This window comes from Pristis pectinata, chromosome 29 (assembly GCF_009764475.1).
Source record: "Pristis pectinata isolate sPriPec2 chromosome 29, sPriPec2.1.pri, whole genome shotgun sequence".
NCBI lineage: Eukaryota > Metazoa > Chordata > Chondrichthyes > Rhinopristiformes > Pristidae > Pristis > Pristis pectinata.
The window spans coordinates 14,208,592-14,229,904 of record NC_067433.1 but is presented as its reverse complement, the minus strand read 5'-3'; the positions used below and the strand labels follow the sequence as shown (position 1 = coordinate 14,229,904).

General features: G+C 45.7%; 1 protein-coding gene across 4 annotated transcripts in view; it reads right to left on the bottom strand.

The window, feature by feature from the left end:
- slc23a2 (solute carrier family 23 member 2) overlaps positions 1 to 21,313 on the bottom strand; it is a 56,851-nt gene that overhangs the window by 22,940 nt on the left and 12,598 nt on the right. For all 4 annotated transcript variants that reach the window (XM_052040860.1, XM_052040862.1, XM_052040861.1 and 1 more), the window contains 5 exons: positions 18,254 to 18,352; positions 12,298 to 12,414; positions 6,687 to 6,844; positions 3,367 to 3,455; positions 2,112 to 2,179 (listed from right to left, as the gene is read on the bottom strand). In XM_052040860.1, coding sequence (XP_051896820.1) covers positions 2,112 to 2,179; positions 3,367 to 3,455; positions 6,687 to 6,844; positions 12,298 to 12,414; positions 18,254 to 18,352 — 531 coding nt within the window. The remainder of the gene's footprint in view (positions 1 to 2,111; positions 2,180 to 3,366; positions 3,456 to 6,686; positions 6,845 to 12,297; positions 12,415 to 18,253; positions 18,353 to 21,313) is intronic.

Below are 21,313 nucleotides of genomic sequence, written 5' to 3'. Positions count from 1 at the left end.
ATTACTTGTGAACTTCCATTTGCTCCTTGGTTGCAGTGTCCAGCTTTGCACTGTTATCCTAGGCCCAAGAATTCTGGGATCTTTCCATGTCCTTCTCCAGTCTCCACTGAATTCCAGGTTTCTCCAGCAGCGTCGTAACAAAATGAAAAACAATGATCTTCAAGCCCATTACTGCAAAGACCTGCTCTGTATCCTGGCAAAGAACCACACCTCAATCAGATGTTGTGCCATTCATTTATTCCTCAGGGCACCGCTGGTACCAGGCAGGCTTGGCATTTAAAACCCATTCCCATATCCTTGAACTGAACAGCTTGTCCAGCCACTTTGGACAGCAGTTAAGAGTCACCCCAGGTAAAGATGGCAGATATTTCTTGGTCAATTCATGGTAGCAAATTCTTGATTTATTTAATTAACTGAATCTAAATTTCATTGCTATTGTGGTGGGATTTGAATTCCTGCCTTTAGATTGTTACCTTAGTCCTTTGGCTTGGCCACAATACCACCATACACTATCTTTGATGACACCCAAAGTTCTTTATTGCCAATGAAATACACCTGAAGTGGAGTTACTAACATGTTACAGAAAATGCATCACACAGCTCCCACGGTGAAACATATTTCCACAGACAGCAATGTACTGTTGAGTGAAGGGCAAATATTAGTCAGGACACTGAGGAGAACACCTCCACTCTTTGTATCAACTTCAAGGCACAAGTCAATAATGTAATATTCTTCACTTGCGTAGATAAGCGTAGTGCTAACAACACTCAAGAAGCTTGACATCATTCAAGATAGAGCAGCCCATTGACTAGCTCCCTGTCCACCAGCCTAAACATTCATTCCCTCCACCAGCAGTGCATAGTGGCTGTGTACTGCCTACAAAATGCACTGCAATTACCTGTCCAGACTATCCTGACAGCACCTTCCCACCAGTCACCTCCCCCACTGAGGAGGACAACAGCCACATGGAAACACCAACTCCTCCAAGTACACACCATCCCGATATGAAAATATACTACCCTCCATCAACAGTGCTGGCTAGAAATCCTCTCTAACAGCACCGCAGGAGTACCTTCAGAAGGACTGCATTGGTTCAAGGAGGCGGCTCACCGCCACTTCCTTGAGGGCAATTATGGATGGGTAATAGTGATGCCGGGATCCCAAAAATGAAATAAAAACAAAATCAAACTCAGGTGGGTCTGGCAGAGGGGTCAAGGTGGGGAGTGTTGAATTGATGGGGTCAGTGCGCTGCAGTGTTGGAGCTGCTGCATATCCCAGCGCTTAACTGGCCACAAGTGGGCAAGAGGAATTCCCCTTGAGGTTCCTTGGTAAGAACATCCCCAAACAGAGTATATGGTCATCAGGTTGCTGGTTGTGGAAGCAAACTACCTGCCACATCTTCATCAGACGTTTTGGAAACGTTTTCAAAAACAAAAGGGTTCCTGGGCTATCACGAGTTAGGGAGATCCTAAGATTGTGAATGGCACTGTATCAATTCCCAGTATCATTTAACATTGACTGTATCAATGTCATCAGCTAGACTGCCCAGACACCAGCCCACTTGTCATACAGAGATCCATTTGGAGGACAGTCCCCATGAACTAGTGGGACTTGTAATAGCTACATCATCTCTCTGTCAGACATCATGTGCCAGTGCACCAGTTGCTCTCAGCAACAGTCGGACATACTTCACTCAGGCTCTCGGTCAAGGAGGGGCAAGCAAGGGATTGACAGAGAGGAATTACATGCAAGTACATGTGGGTGACACAGAGGCACAGCTTGTAGAGCTGCTCCCTCAACTCCAGTGACCCAGGTTCAATCCCGACCTCTGGTGCTGTGTATGGAGCTTGCACGTTCTCCCTGTAACCATGCTGATTTCCTCTGGGTGCTCCGGTTTCCTCCCACATCCCAATGACTTGTGGGTTGTTAGGTTAACTGGCCGCTGTAAATTGCCCCAGTGCGTAGGTGAGTGGTCGAATCTAAAGCTTATGACTATGTAGCAATAAAAGGTTACGCAAAGTTAGTGGGGGAATGGGATAAACTCGTGGGCTGAATGGCTTCTTTCTACATCGCAAAGAAATATGAAGTGATTAATCCACAATGATCTTTACCTCTCGTATCCTGGGATGCCAAATATGCGATGTGTCCACCATTTCAGAACTATTTGTAAAGGATATACCTTAAAAGACAAGGGTGAAAGTCAGTTGAAGCATCGATAGTAAAGTGCTTTTGGATTGGCATTGTGCCATAGGCCTTTAACTCATAGTAATGGAAAAAGTATCCCGTGCGCCAGTGAAACGAGAGATTGCAGATGCTGGAATCTGCAGCAACACACAAAGTGCTGGGGGAACTCAGCAGGTCAGGCAGCATCTATGGAGGCAAATGGACAGTCAACTTTTCGACTCAAAACGTCAACTGTCCATTTCCCACCATAGACACTGCCTGACTTGCTGAGTCCCTCCAGCATTGTGTGTTGTGCCAGTGAAATCATCAGGCAAGCTTGTTTGTTTTTTGCCAATTGGTTCTATGCCAGGATGGCATTTAGACCGTATGCCCTCCCCTCCCTCTACAAGTGTCACGGAGGAACAAGTCTACTGTCTACGGGGCAGGGTGCAGTTGTTAACTAGAGGGCCGAGTCCAATGCAAACTAAATCAGCTGGGTGAACAGGTCCTGATCAAGAGAGCCTCAGGGCAGTTGCTCTGAACCAGCGACAGGCAATGTGGCCTGAACACTGTGCCCTAATATGGCTTCCCCACACCAGCTGAGTCCCAACAATGAGACTGCCTGTACTACACCGGCGCTATGGAAGTGTTGTCCGTTCTCCCCTCTCCTGGATGGTGAATGGTGTAAACCTATTCCATTGAGCATAGGGATAGGAAGGGAGGGAGGGAGCACGTGCAGGGAAAACAGCAGAGTAAAAGAAAAGCGAGCAAGAATAAATGAGCATGAGAAGATGGGAGAGAGAATGTGTGCGCACATGGGGGAGGGAGAGAAAGGAAAAGCAAGAGAGCATAACGGTGTGATTGAGCAAGAGGAAGAGAGAAGAAAGACACAGGGTTAGAGAGAGTAAGAGAGAAGTGGAAGAGCAGAAAAACCACACCAGTTAAAGTGACATAAGAAAGTCAGAAATAGATTTAAATCCTTTCAAGTTCCATCTCAAACCCATGAGGATGATCCCAAATATATTAAAGCCTACAAAATGGCCAATGGGATTTCTCAAGGCCAACACCCTGAAACCCACCAGCCCTGCAGCCTGAAGCTCAGGTCAGATAGCGACAGCTCTAGGCCTCGTCCAAACTAATGCTGCCTATCCCATCCCCCGGTGGTTCTGCTCATGACGAGGCCAGGCGAAGGATGCTCCCTACCTGTGTTGTTGCATTTCCATTTATCCAGGGACAGGATTGCACGAGCAGGAGCCAGGAAAGCAAAGGCACTGGCCTGGAACAAGGGAAGTCTGAAGAAGACGAAAGGAATCTGTTGTCAGAGGAACACGGCACTGAAGTTTCTCCTCAAGGATGGTAGTGGTTTGGGAAAGTTACAGGCTGGTTCAGTTCCAAAACCAGAAACTGACTGGTGCCCAGTGTTGCCTCAGTGCCAAAGGCTGGTGAGAACTGGGTCACCAACCTACTGATAATGCCAGAACCTGCTGGGAACAGCTCCAGAAAATGTGCAGACAGTGCATTGATTTGCATTAGACATGAGAAATAAGTAGACAAGGAAACTGTTTGCCTCATCTACGCACTTCAAAAGTACATCCAAACAGGGTTGACAATAAGTGTATGGGTCAGATTCACAGAACAGACAAAAAGGCACCGTGGGCACCTGAATACTTGGGAACGCGACTCCTTTTGCAACAGTGGGGGCGAGTGGCCGTGACAGAGAGAGGATGCTGGATGGAGCACGGTAGCAGAGGGACCGCAGATATTGTGGGAACAGAGGATGGAGGTAGGTGTGTGCGGAGAGCATTTGATTTGAAATTGGATGGAGACTCCCAGCAGTTCACACAAGACTGTACAATTGCTCTGTTGCCCTGGTAACCAGGAATAGTTATCTCTCAACTGGTGAAGCTAACCACTCGTTGCAGCATAACTACTCCTGGTTACCAGGGCAACAGAGCAACTACAGAGTCCTGTGTGAGCCACAGGAAGTCTCCCTCCAATGGGGAGGTTCGAGTGAGCGGTGATAGAAATCCATTTCCCCCGGCAGGAGAGTCGGCAACCAGCGGTTACCACCCAAGATACCAAGCAGGAGATCCAGAGAGATGAGGAGAATTAACATCCTCCTATACACTGGGCTGTTGTGATCTGAAATCCATTGGCTACTTGAATAAAATGGCAGTAGTGCTGGAATAGTGTAAATGGGAGCTTGGTGTTTAGTATGGACCCAGGGGGCTGAAGAACTAGTTTCTGTGCTGTACAACCCTATGTAAATAAAAGCTCAGAGCAGAATCAATAAAGGCACCAATTGTGTACAAGATTCACTGTTAGAATATTCAGGTACACAAGAAAATGACAATGAGTAGAGGGTTGCAGTATGGCTCACACCTGGAGATCAGCACACTGCAGGAAGCAATGGTTACTGGTCCCTTCTCAAGCGCTATTGAGACACAGTGAATAGCTTTCTCCAGCCATCTGCCATGGGAAAGGACAACAGGTTAAGGCCCTCCACCATTGTACAGCAAGTGGTCAAAATCTGTGTTCAAGTTCCATGAACTATTTGCTCAAGAGTTGTATACAATGATAACGGACGCTAACAGTAAGCAATTAGAATAACATGACTAGACTCTAACACGATGTGATGAAAATGCTGACTTGAACACATCATAGACATCTGAAGTTTATGAATAAATATATTTTTGAAATTATTATACAAAGTTCTTTTTTTTAAAAAAACAGAAAGCCAAGGACCATTACTTCCTTGGCAAGGTACGATTAAAGATCGTTAACTAGTTAAGGTCAAACACCATAAAATCCAGCACAGTGCATTAAATGTGTGGTGCCAAAGGAAGCCTTTTCAAGAAACTCCTTTGTGCTTTGTGTTAAACATAGACAGCACTGGACACAGCTGGAAGGAGAGGAAACAACACTTGACCTAGTACTGCTTAGCAGACAATTCCAATACTAAGTAAATAATCCAGTTATTCATTAATGTATATCATTTTGTTTGATGTCACCTGCACCTACAATACTTGCTCTGCAAGTATCTACAGCAGGACAGTCCATGCTTTATTGTGCCTGTGTAAACATGAAAGCACCTCCTTTATTCAATTTTTATAAAATTAATCAAGATCATTCATTTTAAGCACAGGTGCACAATTCTCTGGAGTGTTATGCAAGATGCTCTTTAAAACCTGCAAGATTTATATACTTTGCTTATCTAGTCAAATGTCATTGCTGTTGAATTTTGACTGATAAAGCTCCATGAAGTACCTTGGGGATGTTTTGCTAAAGATAAATCAAGTGTCATTGCTGAATTAGGCCAGAACCAATCAAATATAGGCAAGAGCTTGCCTTCAGTCCAAGCTGGCTTTGAAACAAGGTCAATAAAAGGCTTTAAATCGGCTGTGCCATCCAGAGGGTCTCTCAGAAAATCCAGGGATTAGCAGCTGCTCCTCACGCTTTTTTTTCAGCACTGACCTCATTTCACGAGGTACAAAATGACTAATCAGGGCCCAGGACAAGACATCAAGGACACGGCTCATGGCTTCCTGCTGGAATCAAGGTGCTCGGGGGTAGGAGAGGGAAGGACAGCCAGTGTTCCTCCAGCTCATCAGAATCAGGGGTCAAGGTCTCTCATAAGGGGCCAGCCATTCAGGACACACGAGGAGAAACCCTATCACACAGAGGGTGGAGACTCTTTGGGAATAACAACCCAACACAGCTGTGGAGGCTCAGTTACCGAGTTTATTCAAGACTGATCGATGCATTTAAATACTAAGAAAAATCAAGATATGGGTTAGTTCATGGAAGTCATAGAATCATACAGCACAGAAACCGGTCCTCTGGCCCACTGAGTCTGTGTCGACCATCAAACACCCATTTACACTAATTCTGCACCAGGCCCATTTTATTTTCCCCTGTCCCATCAACTACCCTCACATTCTTCACTCGTGTAGTTGCAATAAAAGTTCAGCCATTATCTTACTGAATGGTAGAGCAGGCATGAGGGACTGAATGGCCTAATCCTTCTCTTATTTCTAGCGTTTAATTTAAAGCAAACATTGCATTTGCATTCCACCTTCCCTTCTGTGAATCCCTTCCACAGCCACCACCGAGATAAGGAGAGCAGGTGATGGGAATGTGTTTCTCACAGATGGGTGGCCATCATTGTCTGTTCCTACATCATTGCCAAGTCTAAATCCTGAAGCTCTCTGCCTTGTTGTGGGAGCAACCCAGCCACAGGCTTATCACCACATTCAAGCTGACCAACCAATGCCTCCCAGTTTCACCTGCGCTCTCTTTTGTTAATCTTACACTTTAAATCAGGTCAGGGTTGCATTTCTATACTGCCCTTTGAGGCCTTAGGGTACCTCCAAGCACTTTTCAGCCAATGAAATACTTTGGAAGTGCACTCCCTATTATAATATGGGGGAAGGAATGGTAGCTGTAAGTTGGTGTGGGCTACAAGTTTGCTCCAATCAGCCACATTGTAGTTGCCACCTGATTTCTGCTTGGGGAAGACTCACCTGCATCCCAGTGTGCTTTGCAGCAGAGTGGTCAACCCTACGCAGAAGAAGATGGTCCCAATCAGTTGGCTGGTAGCCCATTGGTCGAAGCCAACACACATAGCGTCCACCAGCAGGAAGGGCACGGCGATGGTGCCACTGAAGCAGGTCAGGTAGTGCTGAAAAAAAAAAGTTGGGAAAGAGCTTATGATCACGTTCCAGAACCAGTGGCCCACCCCACCAACAATTGCAAATGCCGAGCACAGCACTGCTACTTCTGCAGGAGCTGGGGGAGCACACTGTGGTTTTGAAGTTATTGTAGGCTCCTGCTGTTCAGCGAAAAGCAAAAATGCTGCAGATACCACAAGTTTGAAATAAAAACAGAACTGTAGTAAATACTCAAATGAGGCAGCATTTGTGGAGACTTGCGTTAATGTTTCAAATCGATGGCCTTTCATCAGAAGTTCAAGTTATACTTTATTGTCATTCACCCATATGCTATAAAAACACATGGAAGAACGAAATGTCATTTCCCCCAGACTCTCACAACAGAGGACGTACATAGAACAGAGGACATACAATAAACGCAGACACAAAATTGTGCAAGTACAAGTAGTCCAAAAAAACGGTATATAAAGAATACAAAATTAGTGCAGGGTGAGTGCAAAACTGAGTTGGACGAAGAAAATACAGAACTCGGTGTGTTGCACTAAATGCACAAACATGTTCAGCAGCAACCAAAGTTCTCGTACGCCATTGTGCAAACCGGGGCTTTTGACACGGCATTTGTCTGAAACTGCTTCCAGGGTATTCAGAGGCTTGACAAGTATTATCAAGGAGCAGAGCAAGGGCAGGACTGGGGACCAGGTGAGGTCAAATGGCACAGCCTGCAGAACTGCTGCCTCACGGCTCCAACCAGCCTCCCCTCCATGGACTCTGTCTACACTTCTCGCTGCCTTAGTAAAACAGCCAGCATCATCAAAGATCCCATGCACCCCAGTCATTATCCCATCGAGCAGAAGATATAAAAGCCTGAAAGCATGTACCACCAGGCTCAAGGACAACTTCTATCCTATGGTTCTAAGACTATTGAGCAGTTCCCTAGTACGATAAAATGGACTCCTGACCTCACGATCTACCTCGTTATAACCTTGCACCTTATTGTCTACCTGCACTGCACTCTGTAGCTGTTACACTTTATTCTGCATTTCGTTATTGTTTTAACTTGTACCACCTCAATGCTCTGCGTAATGAATTGATCTGTATGAACGGTATGCAAAACAAGTTTTTCACCATACATGTGACAGTAACAAACGAATACCAAGAATAAACCAATATCAATCTCGGGAACTGTCTGTGCAGAGTTTGTATGTTCTCCCCGTGAATGGATGGCTTTCCTCCGGGTGCTCCAGTTTCTTTCCACATCCCAAAGACATGCAGTTTGGTAGGTAATTAGCCACTGTAAATTGCCCCTAGTGTTGGTGACTTGTAGAATCTGGGGAGGAGTTGATGGGAGTGTGGGGAGGATGAAGTGGGATTAATACAAGTGAGTGCTCGACATCTGCACGGACTCAGTGGGCTGAAGGGCCAGTTTCTGTGCTGTAGGACTCTGACACAAGTAGTGGTCGTACTGGCCGTGACAGTGAGGTGAACCAGGAATCAGCCATTGATAATGTTGAAAGAGTTCTTTCCCTAGTGGTTGGAATTCTCCACCCAAGAGGACCACGGAGACTCTGCCACCCAGTATATTTAATCCAGAGATTGATAAATTTTTGGTTGTTAAGGGACATGGGGTAAACGCAGCAAAGTGGTGCCAAGGTAAAAGATCAGCCATGACCTTATCAGCTGGTAGAGCAAGCACGATGGGCTGAATGGCCAGCCCCACTTCTATTTCCAATGTTTATTGCAGTGTTTGGCTTCTCACAGTTTGTGTTTCCTTTCTTCTCTCTCCTCTGCTGTCAATCACTGTTTACACCCCCTCCACCTTACACCTTATTGCACTACACTTTCTCTGTAGCTGTGACACTTTACTCTGTACTGTTATTGTTTTTACCTGTACTACCTCAATGCACTCTGTACTAACTCAATGTAACTGCACTGTGTAATGAATTGACCCATATGGTCGGTACGCAAGACAAGTTTTTCACTGTACCTCGGTACAAGTGACAATAATATACCAATACCATCCCGATCAGCTAGAATTAACAAGACTTCATTCCCCTCCCTCAGCCATCACAAACACTAATCAGCCTCTCCTGTCCTCTGCCCCATCACGGACAGTGCCTTTGTTCTCTCCTCCTCTGCAACTTAAAACGTGTTTGAGTTCTAACTTTTCTCTGTCCTGGTGAAAGGTCATTGACCTCACCCACTCAACACTGACTTTGGCTCCAAGCCCTGCTTAGTTTCCTTGGAGCCCGTTTAAGCCCCACAGCATGATTCCTTTTCAAAAGGAAGATCAAGCGAGAAACCTTGAAAGGCTTCTGAACTCTTTGAAAACTGGTGGTTAAAGCCATGATTGCAGGAAGACCTTGAGGAAAGGAAAGTTCCCAACAGGAAGGTAAGCAAACAAAGGCAGCACTATTAAACAATAAAATCTAGTGAAAAGCCCATTCTCCAGACGACCACCTGCCACCATGCTGTTCCCACTCCATGGGACTGAACCATCAGCTGGCCATCAAAGCAGGCTGTCCCAGCGAGAGGAGGTACACAGCAAGGCTGCTCCACAGTCTGCACTCAAAGCTGGGAACAAAGCCCTTTGTAGTGTGGAAGCCGACTCGAGCTCAGCTGCCATAAAGAGCCCACTTCAAGCTCTGGAACAACAATCTCTTGCTCTACAGGTTCACAGCTGAGCCAACCCACCTGTCTCATAACAGGCTATTCAGCCCATCAAGGCTGTGCCAGCTCGCAGAGCAATCCCATTCCCCTAATTTTCCCTGTAATCTATTCTCCCCACATTCCCATCGACTTCCTCCAGATCCTACCACTCGCCCACACACTAGGGGCATTTTACAGCGGTCAGTTAAACCACCAACCCACGCATCTTTGGGACGTAGGAGAAAACCGGAGCACCCAGGGGAAAACCTACACAGAGGTCAGGATCGAACTCAGATTGCTGCAAGCCAACAGTACTACTGACTCTGCCACCCTCTGGGATCATGCCTATAGCCTGATGCCTGCAAAGCCCTGTGCTCACCAGCCCTTTGATTTTACAGCTCAAGTCTGGGCGAAGTGTGCAGTGACTGAACGTCCAAAACAGACAGTTTCAGCACACTCTAATTGGATTCCTTGTGAAAGTTGGACTGCAGCAGTTAAGGACTGATTAGACTAGGCACTGGGAGCATCTTGTCTTGTCTTGTCTTGGTTGGGCAGGGTGCACATACATTGCGATACACCAGATAACACAGATACACAGAAAAGACGAGCAATACAAGGGTTAAAGGACTTTCAAAGGAATATCCTTAATTGTATGGTATTGTTTGAAAGTGTACAGAAACACTTCATAGTTAATGAGGAGACAACCAATTCTTGTGAGGTTTAAGTCTAGTCTCCAAATATCTAGCAACTCATCGTTTGTTGTACTCAGCCAGAGCATCTGCCACTCTCAGTAGTATTGCCAAGATTCACAATCCAACTGGCTATGATGCTTTCCCTTACCCTGTCCCTAAAGAGCCAATTTTCACCCAAGACTGAACCCTTGATCAAGGAAACTACTTTGCCACCATCAACCACAGAGCTCTGTACCTCGGTCAGCAGCCCTGTTTGAGGTTCTTGGTTTACCAGGCGAGGAAGGGGTGGCCACTGCATATGATCTCACGATCCTGGCTTGGGACAAAGACATGGAGGGGCTTCCATTCACATCAGTCTGCCTGGACAGGGAGGCAGAGGTCCCATTTGCCACGTTTGGCCCACGCAAAAGGAGGGGAAGAGAGTAGAATGCAGAAAGAGTCCCATTTGTCTGCAAATCAGGGAAACTAAGGAGTCCAAGGAAACAACCTTTCATCTTCAAACACAAGCAATAGTAAAAGAGGCAACGTGCAAAAGCCTTAAACAGACAAGGGATTCCCGCTGGGATTCACAGCAGGTCCATCGATTTTGTCCAACTCAGGAGCATCACTTCTCTTTGCTTTAAGATTTGGAACCCATCTTCATCTCTCTTTATGTCCCGCGGCTGTGTACTTGCAACATTTCAGCTGTGATTTAATTTCCCCTTTCAGCGTTGCCCAGGTTACACATTTAACCAGACTGAGTCAGTGAGCAGGTTAATGATACGCTGTCAAGTAAACAGTGTCGACATCTCCCTCCACCACTCTCTGCTAAACTTTACTCCCCTCATTCAGCCTTAATCAAATTCTTGCTCAGCAAAGGCTTTCATTTTTGTGGAATATGCAATTAACCTCATCAATGATAATGGCTATCAAACCTGAACCCTGGCCCTTCTCCTCCATGCACCACTAATTCTTTCCCTGAGGGTTTGGACTTTGAATTATCAATGAATACATTCCCTCACCAATCAGCCAGGAGAATGGGCACTGTCCAATGCGAGCTCAACATGGTGGAGGAGTGGGTTAGATAATGAACCAGGGAAGTGAAGTGCCAACTTCAGCTAAGGGAAACACTGAACTCTCTCTCTGTGCTTCTCCTACCACCCTCCTCCACACCACCACAGACAATTTCCAAGCCCACCCTTCTCTCTTCAAGGCTGCAGACTCTGAGGGCAATCACATTCCCAAAAGAACTCTATTTCATCACCCCACATAAACTCAGATGGATCTCCTGTGAAAAGTGGACTCCAGTGCAAATCATTAGCCCCTTCTACACTCTGCCCATTCACTTCCAGAGAGCAAATACACATGCAGAGGATTTGAGACACAAGAGACTGCAGATGCTGGAATCTGGAGCAACACACAATCTGCTGGAAGGATTCACTGAACACACCATTCTCAATCCCCACACACCCCTTGGTATCACCCACTTCTTTATTCAAGGAAGACGTCGCAGTAATGCACAGTGCAACTCTCACCCATGCAGTCATATAATCAGGCACCCTCTCCAACTAGTGACGTCAGCACAGAATTCAGTTTTCTACCCCCTCTACATTTCCTTATGACACAGAATAAAGCCATTTCAGCCCACTGAGTCGATGCCAGCTCCGAGCAATCCCATTCCTCAATAATTTTCCCTGTAACCCATTCTCATCAACTCCCCACAGATTCCACCACTCACCCACACACTAAGTGCAATTTACACTGGTCAATTAACCTACCAACCCTAATGTCTTCAGGATGTGGGAGGGAACGGGAGCACCCAGAGGAAACTTACACAGTCACAGAGAGAACGTGGAAACCTTAGACAGTACCAGAGGTCAGGACTGATCTCAGATCGCTGGAGCCATGCGACAGCTGCTCTACCAGCTGCATCACTTATATCCCAGACTCAAATTGGGAATCTTCCAAATCCACCTAGCGTGAGCGTTGATGAGTTGACTCCCGAGTTCACTGGGTCAGAACCTAGGTTTGGTTAGCCCAATAAAGTCACCCTACAGATGGAGCCTCATTTATTGTACTTCAAAGCACAGTACTCAACCCCAATCCAGCTCCCATCTAAATGGATGGCCGTGGGTTCCCTCACTCACCTGCAGGCCCAGGAATATACAGAGGTACCAGGGTGGAACATCCTCAATGGTGTAGATCATGTCCATCCTCTGGGCATCCAGATCTCCACTGCTGTTAGAGACATCAGTCAAGGAACGCTGCCAAATAAAAGAATGAAAGATCAACCAAAAATAACACAACACCAATTGATTTTTGTTTATGCACTTGTGGAACATGGGCATCAAAATAACTGCCCATCCCAAACACTGCTGCACAGAGTGTCTTGCTGGCACTTATGAGTCCATCACATTGGACCAATCATGGTAGTCACTTGTGTCTCAAGTGGTCTAGGACTTGCACACCTGCACTACCGAACATGGAGACCCAAGATGTCCTAAAGGGCAGAGGGTAGCCAGCACATCTGGACTGGCAAGTAAGAGGGCACTGATTCACCCAGGGTGCAGATGTACCACATCGGCTGCTATACAGCAGGGAGGGTTGATGTGGGAGCAGCCACCCCATTCATTGGATTACCAGGGAAAGGTGGGAATGCAGAGATGACCTTGCAAGCAGATCAGACATGATCTCAATATATGGTGGGGCAGGCTTCAGAAAGCACATTCCTGCCCCCAATCCAAATGCACATTCAGATGAACGGTTTCCCTGTGGAAAAAGCCAAGGGCAGGCAAATGCTTTACTTATCTTACCTTGTATTAATGTTTTCAATTAGTTGTGTTTTTGAATCATATCTACTCTTTAGCTTTGCGTTAATTGACTTTAGGTCTTTAAAGTCTCTGTATCAGAGAATTTTAAAAACTGTTGAAAAGTATATGATGGGTGCCAGGGTATTCTGAGGGCGATAGCTCAAGAGCAGCCTGCCCAAGGCCCACTCGCTAGCTAGAGTCACATACGTAGGCCAGGACAGGCAAGGGAAGATTTCCTCAGAACCAGATGGGTTTTAACTACAATTTGGCAGTTTCACAGTCACCCAAAGGGGTATACAGTAAAATTCCATTAATCCTGCACACTTGGAACTTTCCCAGTGCCCGACTACCAAACGATCCAGCCTTTCACGTGTTATTTTATTAATACTCCATGATTATTTCATTTTCTTTTCTAAAGAAAGATATTATACAATAACATTTTAGTTAACACAGTAAGTTTAAAAGGACATCTGGAAACATAACCAGGTGAGTTCAAAGGATCATGAAGACCAGGGCCCTGGCAAGTGGACAAGGATAATGGCAAACATTAACTGCTGAGCCAGACACCAAGCTGTCAAGAATTCCAAATGGTCAGATAATGGATTATCAGAGCTTTATTGTACTGGGTTCTTATACCGATGCTATGGAATACAGGCAACTCCCACATTACAGAAGTGTCGCGTTCCTAGAAAACCATCTGTAACATGATTTTCTGTAACACGAACCCCTTTTCCCACTAAATCCCATGTTATAAGCAGAGATGCATTGCTATGGGATGTTTTTCCCTCATATTAAGCCAGTTTATCAGTGATGACAAAATGATCCACCACTGTTATTTAACAGTTGAGGTCAACAATAGACTCAGGAGATGGACAGAGCTTGTGTGAAAGAAACAACAGACTTCGTTAATTTTAATTTTTAGTCAATACTGTAGGGCAACAAGATTTGGATATGATGTCGAGTGGGTTGGCCCTCCTCTTCCACACCCTCTCCAATCTATGTAAACAGATGTCTCAGAGTGCACCAGTACCGCACTCTTCAACTGCGAGACATTTTCTCTGACATGCAAGGCTCGTGGCTAAGCAAAGAGTTAGGAAGTGGGGATATCAAGAAAAGAGATTGGATTCAAGGATCAGGGATCGTGGGAGGAAGGCAGTGTAGATGGAGTTCTGGGGGGGGGGGGGGGGTGGGGGGGGGGAATGGGTTAAAAAGTGCAGTGACTGAGTGGAATGGTAGTGTAGCAGTTAGCATAACGCTATTACAGTGCTAGGGACCTGGGTTCAATTCCGGCCACTGTCTGTAAGGAGTTTGTACCTTCTCCCAGTGTCTGTGAGAGTTTCCTCCAGGTGCTCCGGTTTCCTCCCACACTCCAAAGACATACGGGTTAGGAAGTTGTGGGCACGCTATGTTGGTGCTGGAAGAGTGGCAACACTTGTGGGCTGCCCCCAGAACACTCTATGCAGTGTGTGTTTCAATGTACATGTGACTAATAAAGATATCTTATTTTATCTTAAAGGCTAAGGGGTTCCTTTAAGGAGCCGGTGTAAAAGCTGGCCATGGCTACAGCATCTCCCACAATGCAACATGTCAAAGAAAATGCCCCATGGATGACAGCGTGACAGTGCTCCCTGTTCACATCTCCTCAGACACGTGCCAAAGCGTGGCGACACTTGCGGGCTGCCCCCCAAATCACTACACATAAAGATGTATTCAATGTACATGTGACTAATAAAGAAATCTTATCTTAAAGCAGGGTCTCGGCTGTGACTGCCAACCCAATCAAAGCAGTGACGTCATATCCAAACCTTATTGCCCTGCAGCATAGAGTGATTAAAAGTCAAAACTGACAAAATTCGTTGCTTCTTTCACATATTGTATTAATTTTATATCCCCCCTGCATAAATGCCAAAAGAGTGAATTTTATTCTGTATCTCAGATTTTTGAGTGGTGATTTGTGAATTCCGTAAGGGCAAATTACCATTACCCAAATGGCTGTAACACAAGGACATCTGTATTAGAGCACTCACTCCCAAACATTCATTTGTCAGTCTGCTCTGAACTAAACTGACACTCGCGACATACTAAGTTGCAACAGTCAACATGTGACCCCCAACGACCTTAAAGTAACAATTGCACCCAATAACAAATACACACTAGCGACAAATCTACTGTCCATGTACTGCGACCGTTACCGATATTGACTTTTTTTATTCTAGATTTACAGGAATTCAAGTACACTCGCTGGAGTGGTGAGATTTGAGCCCATGTCTCAGGTCTAGCAACTTAACCTTTATGCTGCTGTGCTTTTGCTGTGTGCGAGAGCGAGAGAGAGAGCGAGAGAGAAGAGTTTATAAACACTTCCAGGTTCAGTCGTCTGAAAAACAATAAATCCAGGCCACTCACCTGAATGCAATTCCTGGTCTGGTGAATCATTGGAGAAGTTTCTGACTTAGAGATGCAAAGGTTATAGTTACAGAATTTGGAACACATCCTAAAACCACTGGTGCATCACTAAGCCTCTTAACTTCTTGCTACTGAGACTGGATGACAAAATCTCAAAAGCTGGGTGGGGGGAGAGAGAGACACACACACAGAGGCTCCGTGAATAGTCAAGTGCAACATTGCTGCTGTGTGTGACACCGATCCACTGTTTGCCTTGCAAGTGGCAATGTTTGAGGTTATACAAGGATCCTTTGACTTACAAAGAGGCATTCCTGGAAAGTGTTCTGATTTATGAAAATTTGTTTAACGAAAAGGTTTTATGAAATGCAGTACTTTGGCACAGCCTGGCACGCTATCTGTTGCAGTGAATAACTTTGTACGTACCCCAAAGCATCAATGCATTGTAGCAAGAATTCATAAATTGAACATTTACGGATCAAGGAATACCTGTGTCAGCAAAAAGCAAGGAGAGCTCACAGAGGGTAGAAAGCACAACAATAAATAACATCTACTTGTATTTGCACAATACCTTTAATGTAATGAAATATCAAAGTGTTTCACAGGCACAATGAAACAGAGCCACGTAGGGAGATACCCAAAAAAGTGAAAGCAGTCAAAAAGCTGGGCTTTAAAGAACATCTTAAAGCAAGAGGGGGCAGTTGAGAGGTGGAAGAAACTAAGGAGAGGATTACAGGAGAGGAACTAGTTGATTTTGGGGACACTCGAAGCCAGAATAGTCAACAGGAGGCTTCCCTTCTGGTCAGCACAGTGATTCAGTCCTGATCTCCAGTGCTGTGTGTGGAGTTTGCATGTTCTCCCTTTGACTGTGTGGACTTCTCCCCAGGTGCTTTGGCTCCCACCCCACCCCGCCAACCCCCTACCCCCCCACTACATTCCAAAGATGTGTGGGTTGGTAGGGTAATTTGCTGCTGTAAATTGCCTCCTGTACATTGACTCCAGTGGTATACGAGTGGTAGAATTGGAGGTGAAGTGGTGTTGATAGCAATGTGGGGAGAATGATAAAAAAAGGCATTAATGCAACATTGGTACAAATGGCTCATTGATGATTAGCATGGACTCAGTGGACCGAAGGGCCTGTTACCATGTCAAGTTTATTGTCATATGCTCAAATACAGTAAAGTACAGGTATAATGGAAAGTTTGCTTACAGCAGCATCACAGGCACATAGATTCAGACAACACACAGAATACAAGTTATACAAGCCAGTGAAGAAAAATATTTTCTTTTTGCAGAAATGTCTTGTTTTGCACAATCAGAGACAAGTCCATGATAGTGCAAGAGGTGGTCCATGGTGTTCTGTTGCCAAGGTAGGATTAGGGTTGTGCAGTTCAGGAACCTGATAGTTATAGGAAAGTAGCTGTTCCTGAACCTGGTGGTGTGGGACTTCAGGCTTCCGTACCTCCTGCCTGATGGTAGCAGCTGCATCCCTCTATGATTTTATGAATCTCATTGGGAACAAGAACCACCGTGGGGCTATGTCCCAGAAACTGCAGGTTCATGTGTCAAGCCTCTTAGTTGAGCGACCAGACACAAGGGACAGTTGCCCCATATTCCTACTGATGCACTCCCATACAGCCATCAAGGACTGAACAGACCCCAGATGCAGAACAGCCCACTGCACAATACCCTGCTGATACTGTCGAATCAGGGTGGAGGGGTGGCAGTGAAGAGCTGTGCACCCAGAGAACCAGCAGTGAAAAGAGGAAAAGTTGACCATTACCTTGCCTGATTGGTAGGCGAAATTGGGAGAGGGCACTGGAGAGACCTCCACCACGTCACTGAGAACAGAGGGCTATCTGATCCCATCTCCAAATGCTTCTGTAAGTAACCCACTGCCTTACCCCGAAGAAATAGAGGCAGATTTCCAAGAAGCCTCTAGGCAGTGCGCACAGAAGGTCCCGCCAAAGAAAACAGGAACAACCCCAATGCTCAGCATTGTCCCAGGAGATAGAACATCAGAAGGGAATGAACAATGGGTCGTCAGGAGCCAAATCTTCAGAGTCTAAGTGTGGGTCACTGAAACCAACAAACAGCCACTAAAATCCTGGGACAAGGGAGCTATTGACTACTTGGAAACAGGAGAGAGTAGGTAGTAGACAGCAGTACAGCATTTAGGGAGGCAATATTCACAGGGGAGGCCAGCAGCAATAGATTCAATAATTTTTGCAAAAGAACCACCTATCCATGAAGGGGAAAAATTTGCAGGGATATAGGGAAAGAATAGGACAGTGGGATGAATAACTCTAGGTCAGACCCATTCCATTCCACAAGGGTTTGGGTTTCATTTGGGATAGAATTTAAGTTTGAGCATGCACAGGAAACCAGCACTGCTTCCATCCGAACACACAGCAGAGCAGAATAATCGCACAGGTGATATCAAAACACCTTTGCATGGCATCACTCTGTACACCTAGTGACCTTTGTGTGCCAAATGCACAGAGGATCGGGAACAATTCCTGGAGGTGTACTTCTGGATCAGATTTCTTTTAAAATTTGATCGCGGCGCACACAAGAACATAATAGAATTTCTAGGCCAACAGGTTATTTTACCATCTCGAATTCCAGCAACGTTTCAGAGAAATAATGAGCTGATCACTGAAATTCACATCAGTGTCTGAAAAGATCACCGAAATTGGCAATGAATTAAGATAACTTGAACATAATAGCTGTTGTTTTCACCTCTGCCAGTAACAAGGAAATCTCAATCCCCATTGCAGGTATCTGGACCAATTTTAGATCTAAAATTGGCTCCTCCTGTACCGTGTGAGTCAGTTGTGATCACGTTGGTGAATGAACCAAAGTGAGAGAATCAGGCCTGAACTACTCTTACCTTCTCTGGTGTGCTGTTCTCTTTTCCATACACCGCCATCAGCTCAGTGACTTCTGTGTCCTGCTCACTGCTGGCCGGAACAGCTCCATTCATCACCACCTGGGAGTGAAAGAGAACCAACAAAAGACAGGGGCTTAGTAGAGGCTGGCACCAGCTGGTCGGCAAAGCAGCAATTGGCCCAGCTGGGACTCCCATCTGCTTCTTATCCTCCAATGGGGCAACATAGTGGTACAGCAAGAGGAGCTGCTACCTCCCTGCTCAAGCAAACCAGGTTCAATCCTGACCTTGGGTGCTGTCTGTGGAATTTCACACATTCACCCTGTGACCATGCAAGCTTCCTCTGGGTGCTCAGAGTTTCTTCCCACATCCCAAAAGACGTGCTGGTTGGTAGGTTAATACACCACAGTATGTAGGTGGGTGGTAGAATCTGGGAGGAGCTGTTGGGAATATGGGGAGAACAGGCTACAGGGAACATTAGTGAGGGAATGGGATTGCTCTGTATGCCAGCACAAATTCAATGGGCTAAATGGCCTAAGTAGTTAATAAAGATGGAAACGGGGCAAAAATTGGCAGGAACGCGAGACCCAGAGAGAGGAAGTTCCTCCTCAGATTCAAATCTTTACCAGGCTGAAGGAAAGATGTTCCTCTTCCTCATGAGGAACCCATTAAGTGAGTTACCCAGTTAAATTCTTCAAAGGGCACACTTTGTTAATTTGAGCAGAGCGTGAGCACTTTAGGAGGCTGGTGAGGAGTCCCCAATGGGCTTTACAGCCATCCTGTCATGAATCACTGTGTGCCAAGTGGTATGTCAAGCAGTTTCTAAATCCACAACTCAACAGGTCACGTTGCCCTTTATTGAGACTGTCAAAATATATGGTTGCTTTCTAGTTAGGAGGCCTCCAATTCATTAGGGATGCTTCCAACACTGTCATTTGGTGCGTGTCTGAGGCTGGCAAAGTATTTTTCCAGTGCCAAGCATTCATGATGTATTGGAGGTCCCAGGTCCAGGAAGCACTTGCATTTCAGCAGTCGTAAACAACAAAAGAATACAACCAGATCCAACTTCTCCCGTGTCCGCGTGGGTTTCCTCCGGGTGCTCCGGTTTCCTCCCACATTGCAAAGACGTACGGGTAGGTTAATTCCGGTTTAAAATGGGTGGCACGGACTTGTTGGGCCAGAAGGGCCTGTTACCATGCTGTAAATAAAATTTAAATTTAAAAAAAAATTAAATTTAAAAAACCTTCATGGTTGTTAATGGGATTTACTCTAGATTACACCGATTTTGGATCCAACAACAGTGAAAGACCAAATGCTATTTCTAGTTAATGCAAGTGTCAAAATATACACCTGCAAATTCTGCATTAATTGCATCTCTGTGGTAGTTCCTGTTACTGGAAGGAGCAAAGGTCAAGCAAACCCTTAATTTTGGGGTTTGACAACGCGCTAGGTTCAGTTAGCTGAAGAACAACGTACAGCCTTTCAACTCCGTTGGGATCCTTTGGGTATTGTCTAACTTTCCCTTCCTGTCCCCTGTAGAGGAAAAGGCAGCAGATCTACAACTTGCTATCAAGTCCTGCCCCAGCAGGAGTATTAAGCCCAAGGATCGAATGGACAGTTAGACAAACACCTCGGACCAGATAGTAGCTCTGGGGTTCTGTGCTGGTCAGCACTAAATGTTCTGTAAAAACAAAATCATTTTTGCCCAGATGGTGCAGTCACAATGACCCATCTTTGACACAACTCCAGTCCAGAACATTAGAGTTGACACAGAACATGAACCACAATTACAAACCAATCCTATGAAATCTGGGTAGAAGTTATGGCATTGCAAGCTTCTTAATGCCACTGGGCCCATTAGTTCAGCTCTTTCTTGTCGCTCTGTACAATTCCAAAAGCTCCTCTTCCCACCATTCCCAATTCTTTTCAAGCAGCTTCACCCCTTATGACAGCATTCCAAATCACAAAACACAACGTCCCACCAAAACTGATCCACTAGTTATGGCCGTTCATGTGAAACCAGTTTATCAACTTCCGATGACAATACCACTGAAGGAATGGTTGTAGGGTGCTCTACTGGAAAAGTCCTGAAGAAAAGGGAGGTTTGGCCGTTTGATTTTCTTTCCAATTCAGAAGTCAATCCTGGGTGAGGGATGGAGGAAATTTGGTATCTGTAGCAGCTGCACTTAAGAGATAATGGACAGACAAACGCAACCCCGAATAGGAACCCATTTCTCCCTAGCAGTAACTCGATGCTTTAAGCCTGGCAGTTTTCTAACAAGATCAACAAGTTCATTGCAACATCACTGAGGTACAATTGGCAAGGAGCAACTTGTGGCTCTTGCTTTGCAAATTTTTGGATCAGGTTGTGATGGGACTTGGAAGGTTTGGGAGCTGGGGAGTTTGGGGAAGGGCTGAATATAGTTTATTGGCATATATCAAAGGGCCCTATCCATTCACATTCATGGATGCTACACAGAGAACACAGTGGGCCAACACCAGCCAGCCCAGACCTCAGCCACATTTGATGGCCTCTTGCAAGGAGGGATCACTTGTCAGCAAGCTGGTGCAGGAATCCCAATTAGCTGTTTGGGATCGTGAATGTAATCCAACACTCGGACTTACTTCATCTGATCTGAATGACTAAGCACTAGGCCACGTCCAGTTAGATGAAGCTCTCTTTCAGTGAGCCTATGATCAGACGATTAACAGATGTTGGTGTTGGGAACTAGACACTTCCCTGCCTCAGCAATGTAGGGTGGCACAGAGGCCCACAGCTTCAGCAACCAGGGTTCAATCCTGACATCCGGTTCTGTCTATGTTGAGTTTGCATGTTCTCCACGACTGCATTCAATTCCTCCGGGTACTCCAGTTTCCTCCCACAGCCCAAAGACATGCAGGTTAATTGCCATGAAGGTAAATGGTAAAAATTCAGAGGAGTCGATAGAAATGTGGGAAGAACAAGTTACAGGAAAAAACTAGTAGGGGAATGGGATTGCTCTGAGTTGGCATGGACTATAGATGGGCCAAAATGGCTACCTACTATGTTGAAAGGAAATATGT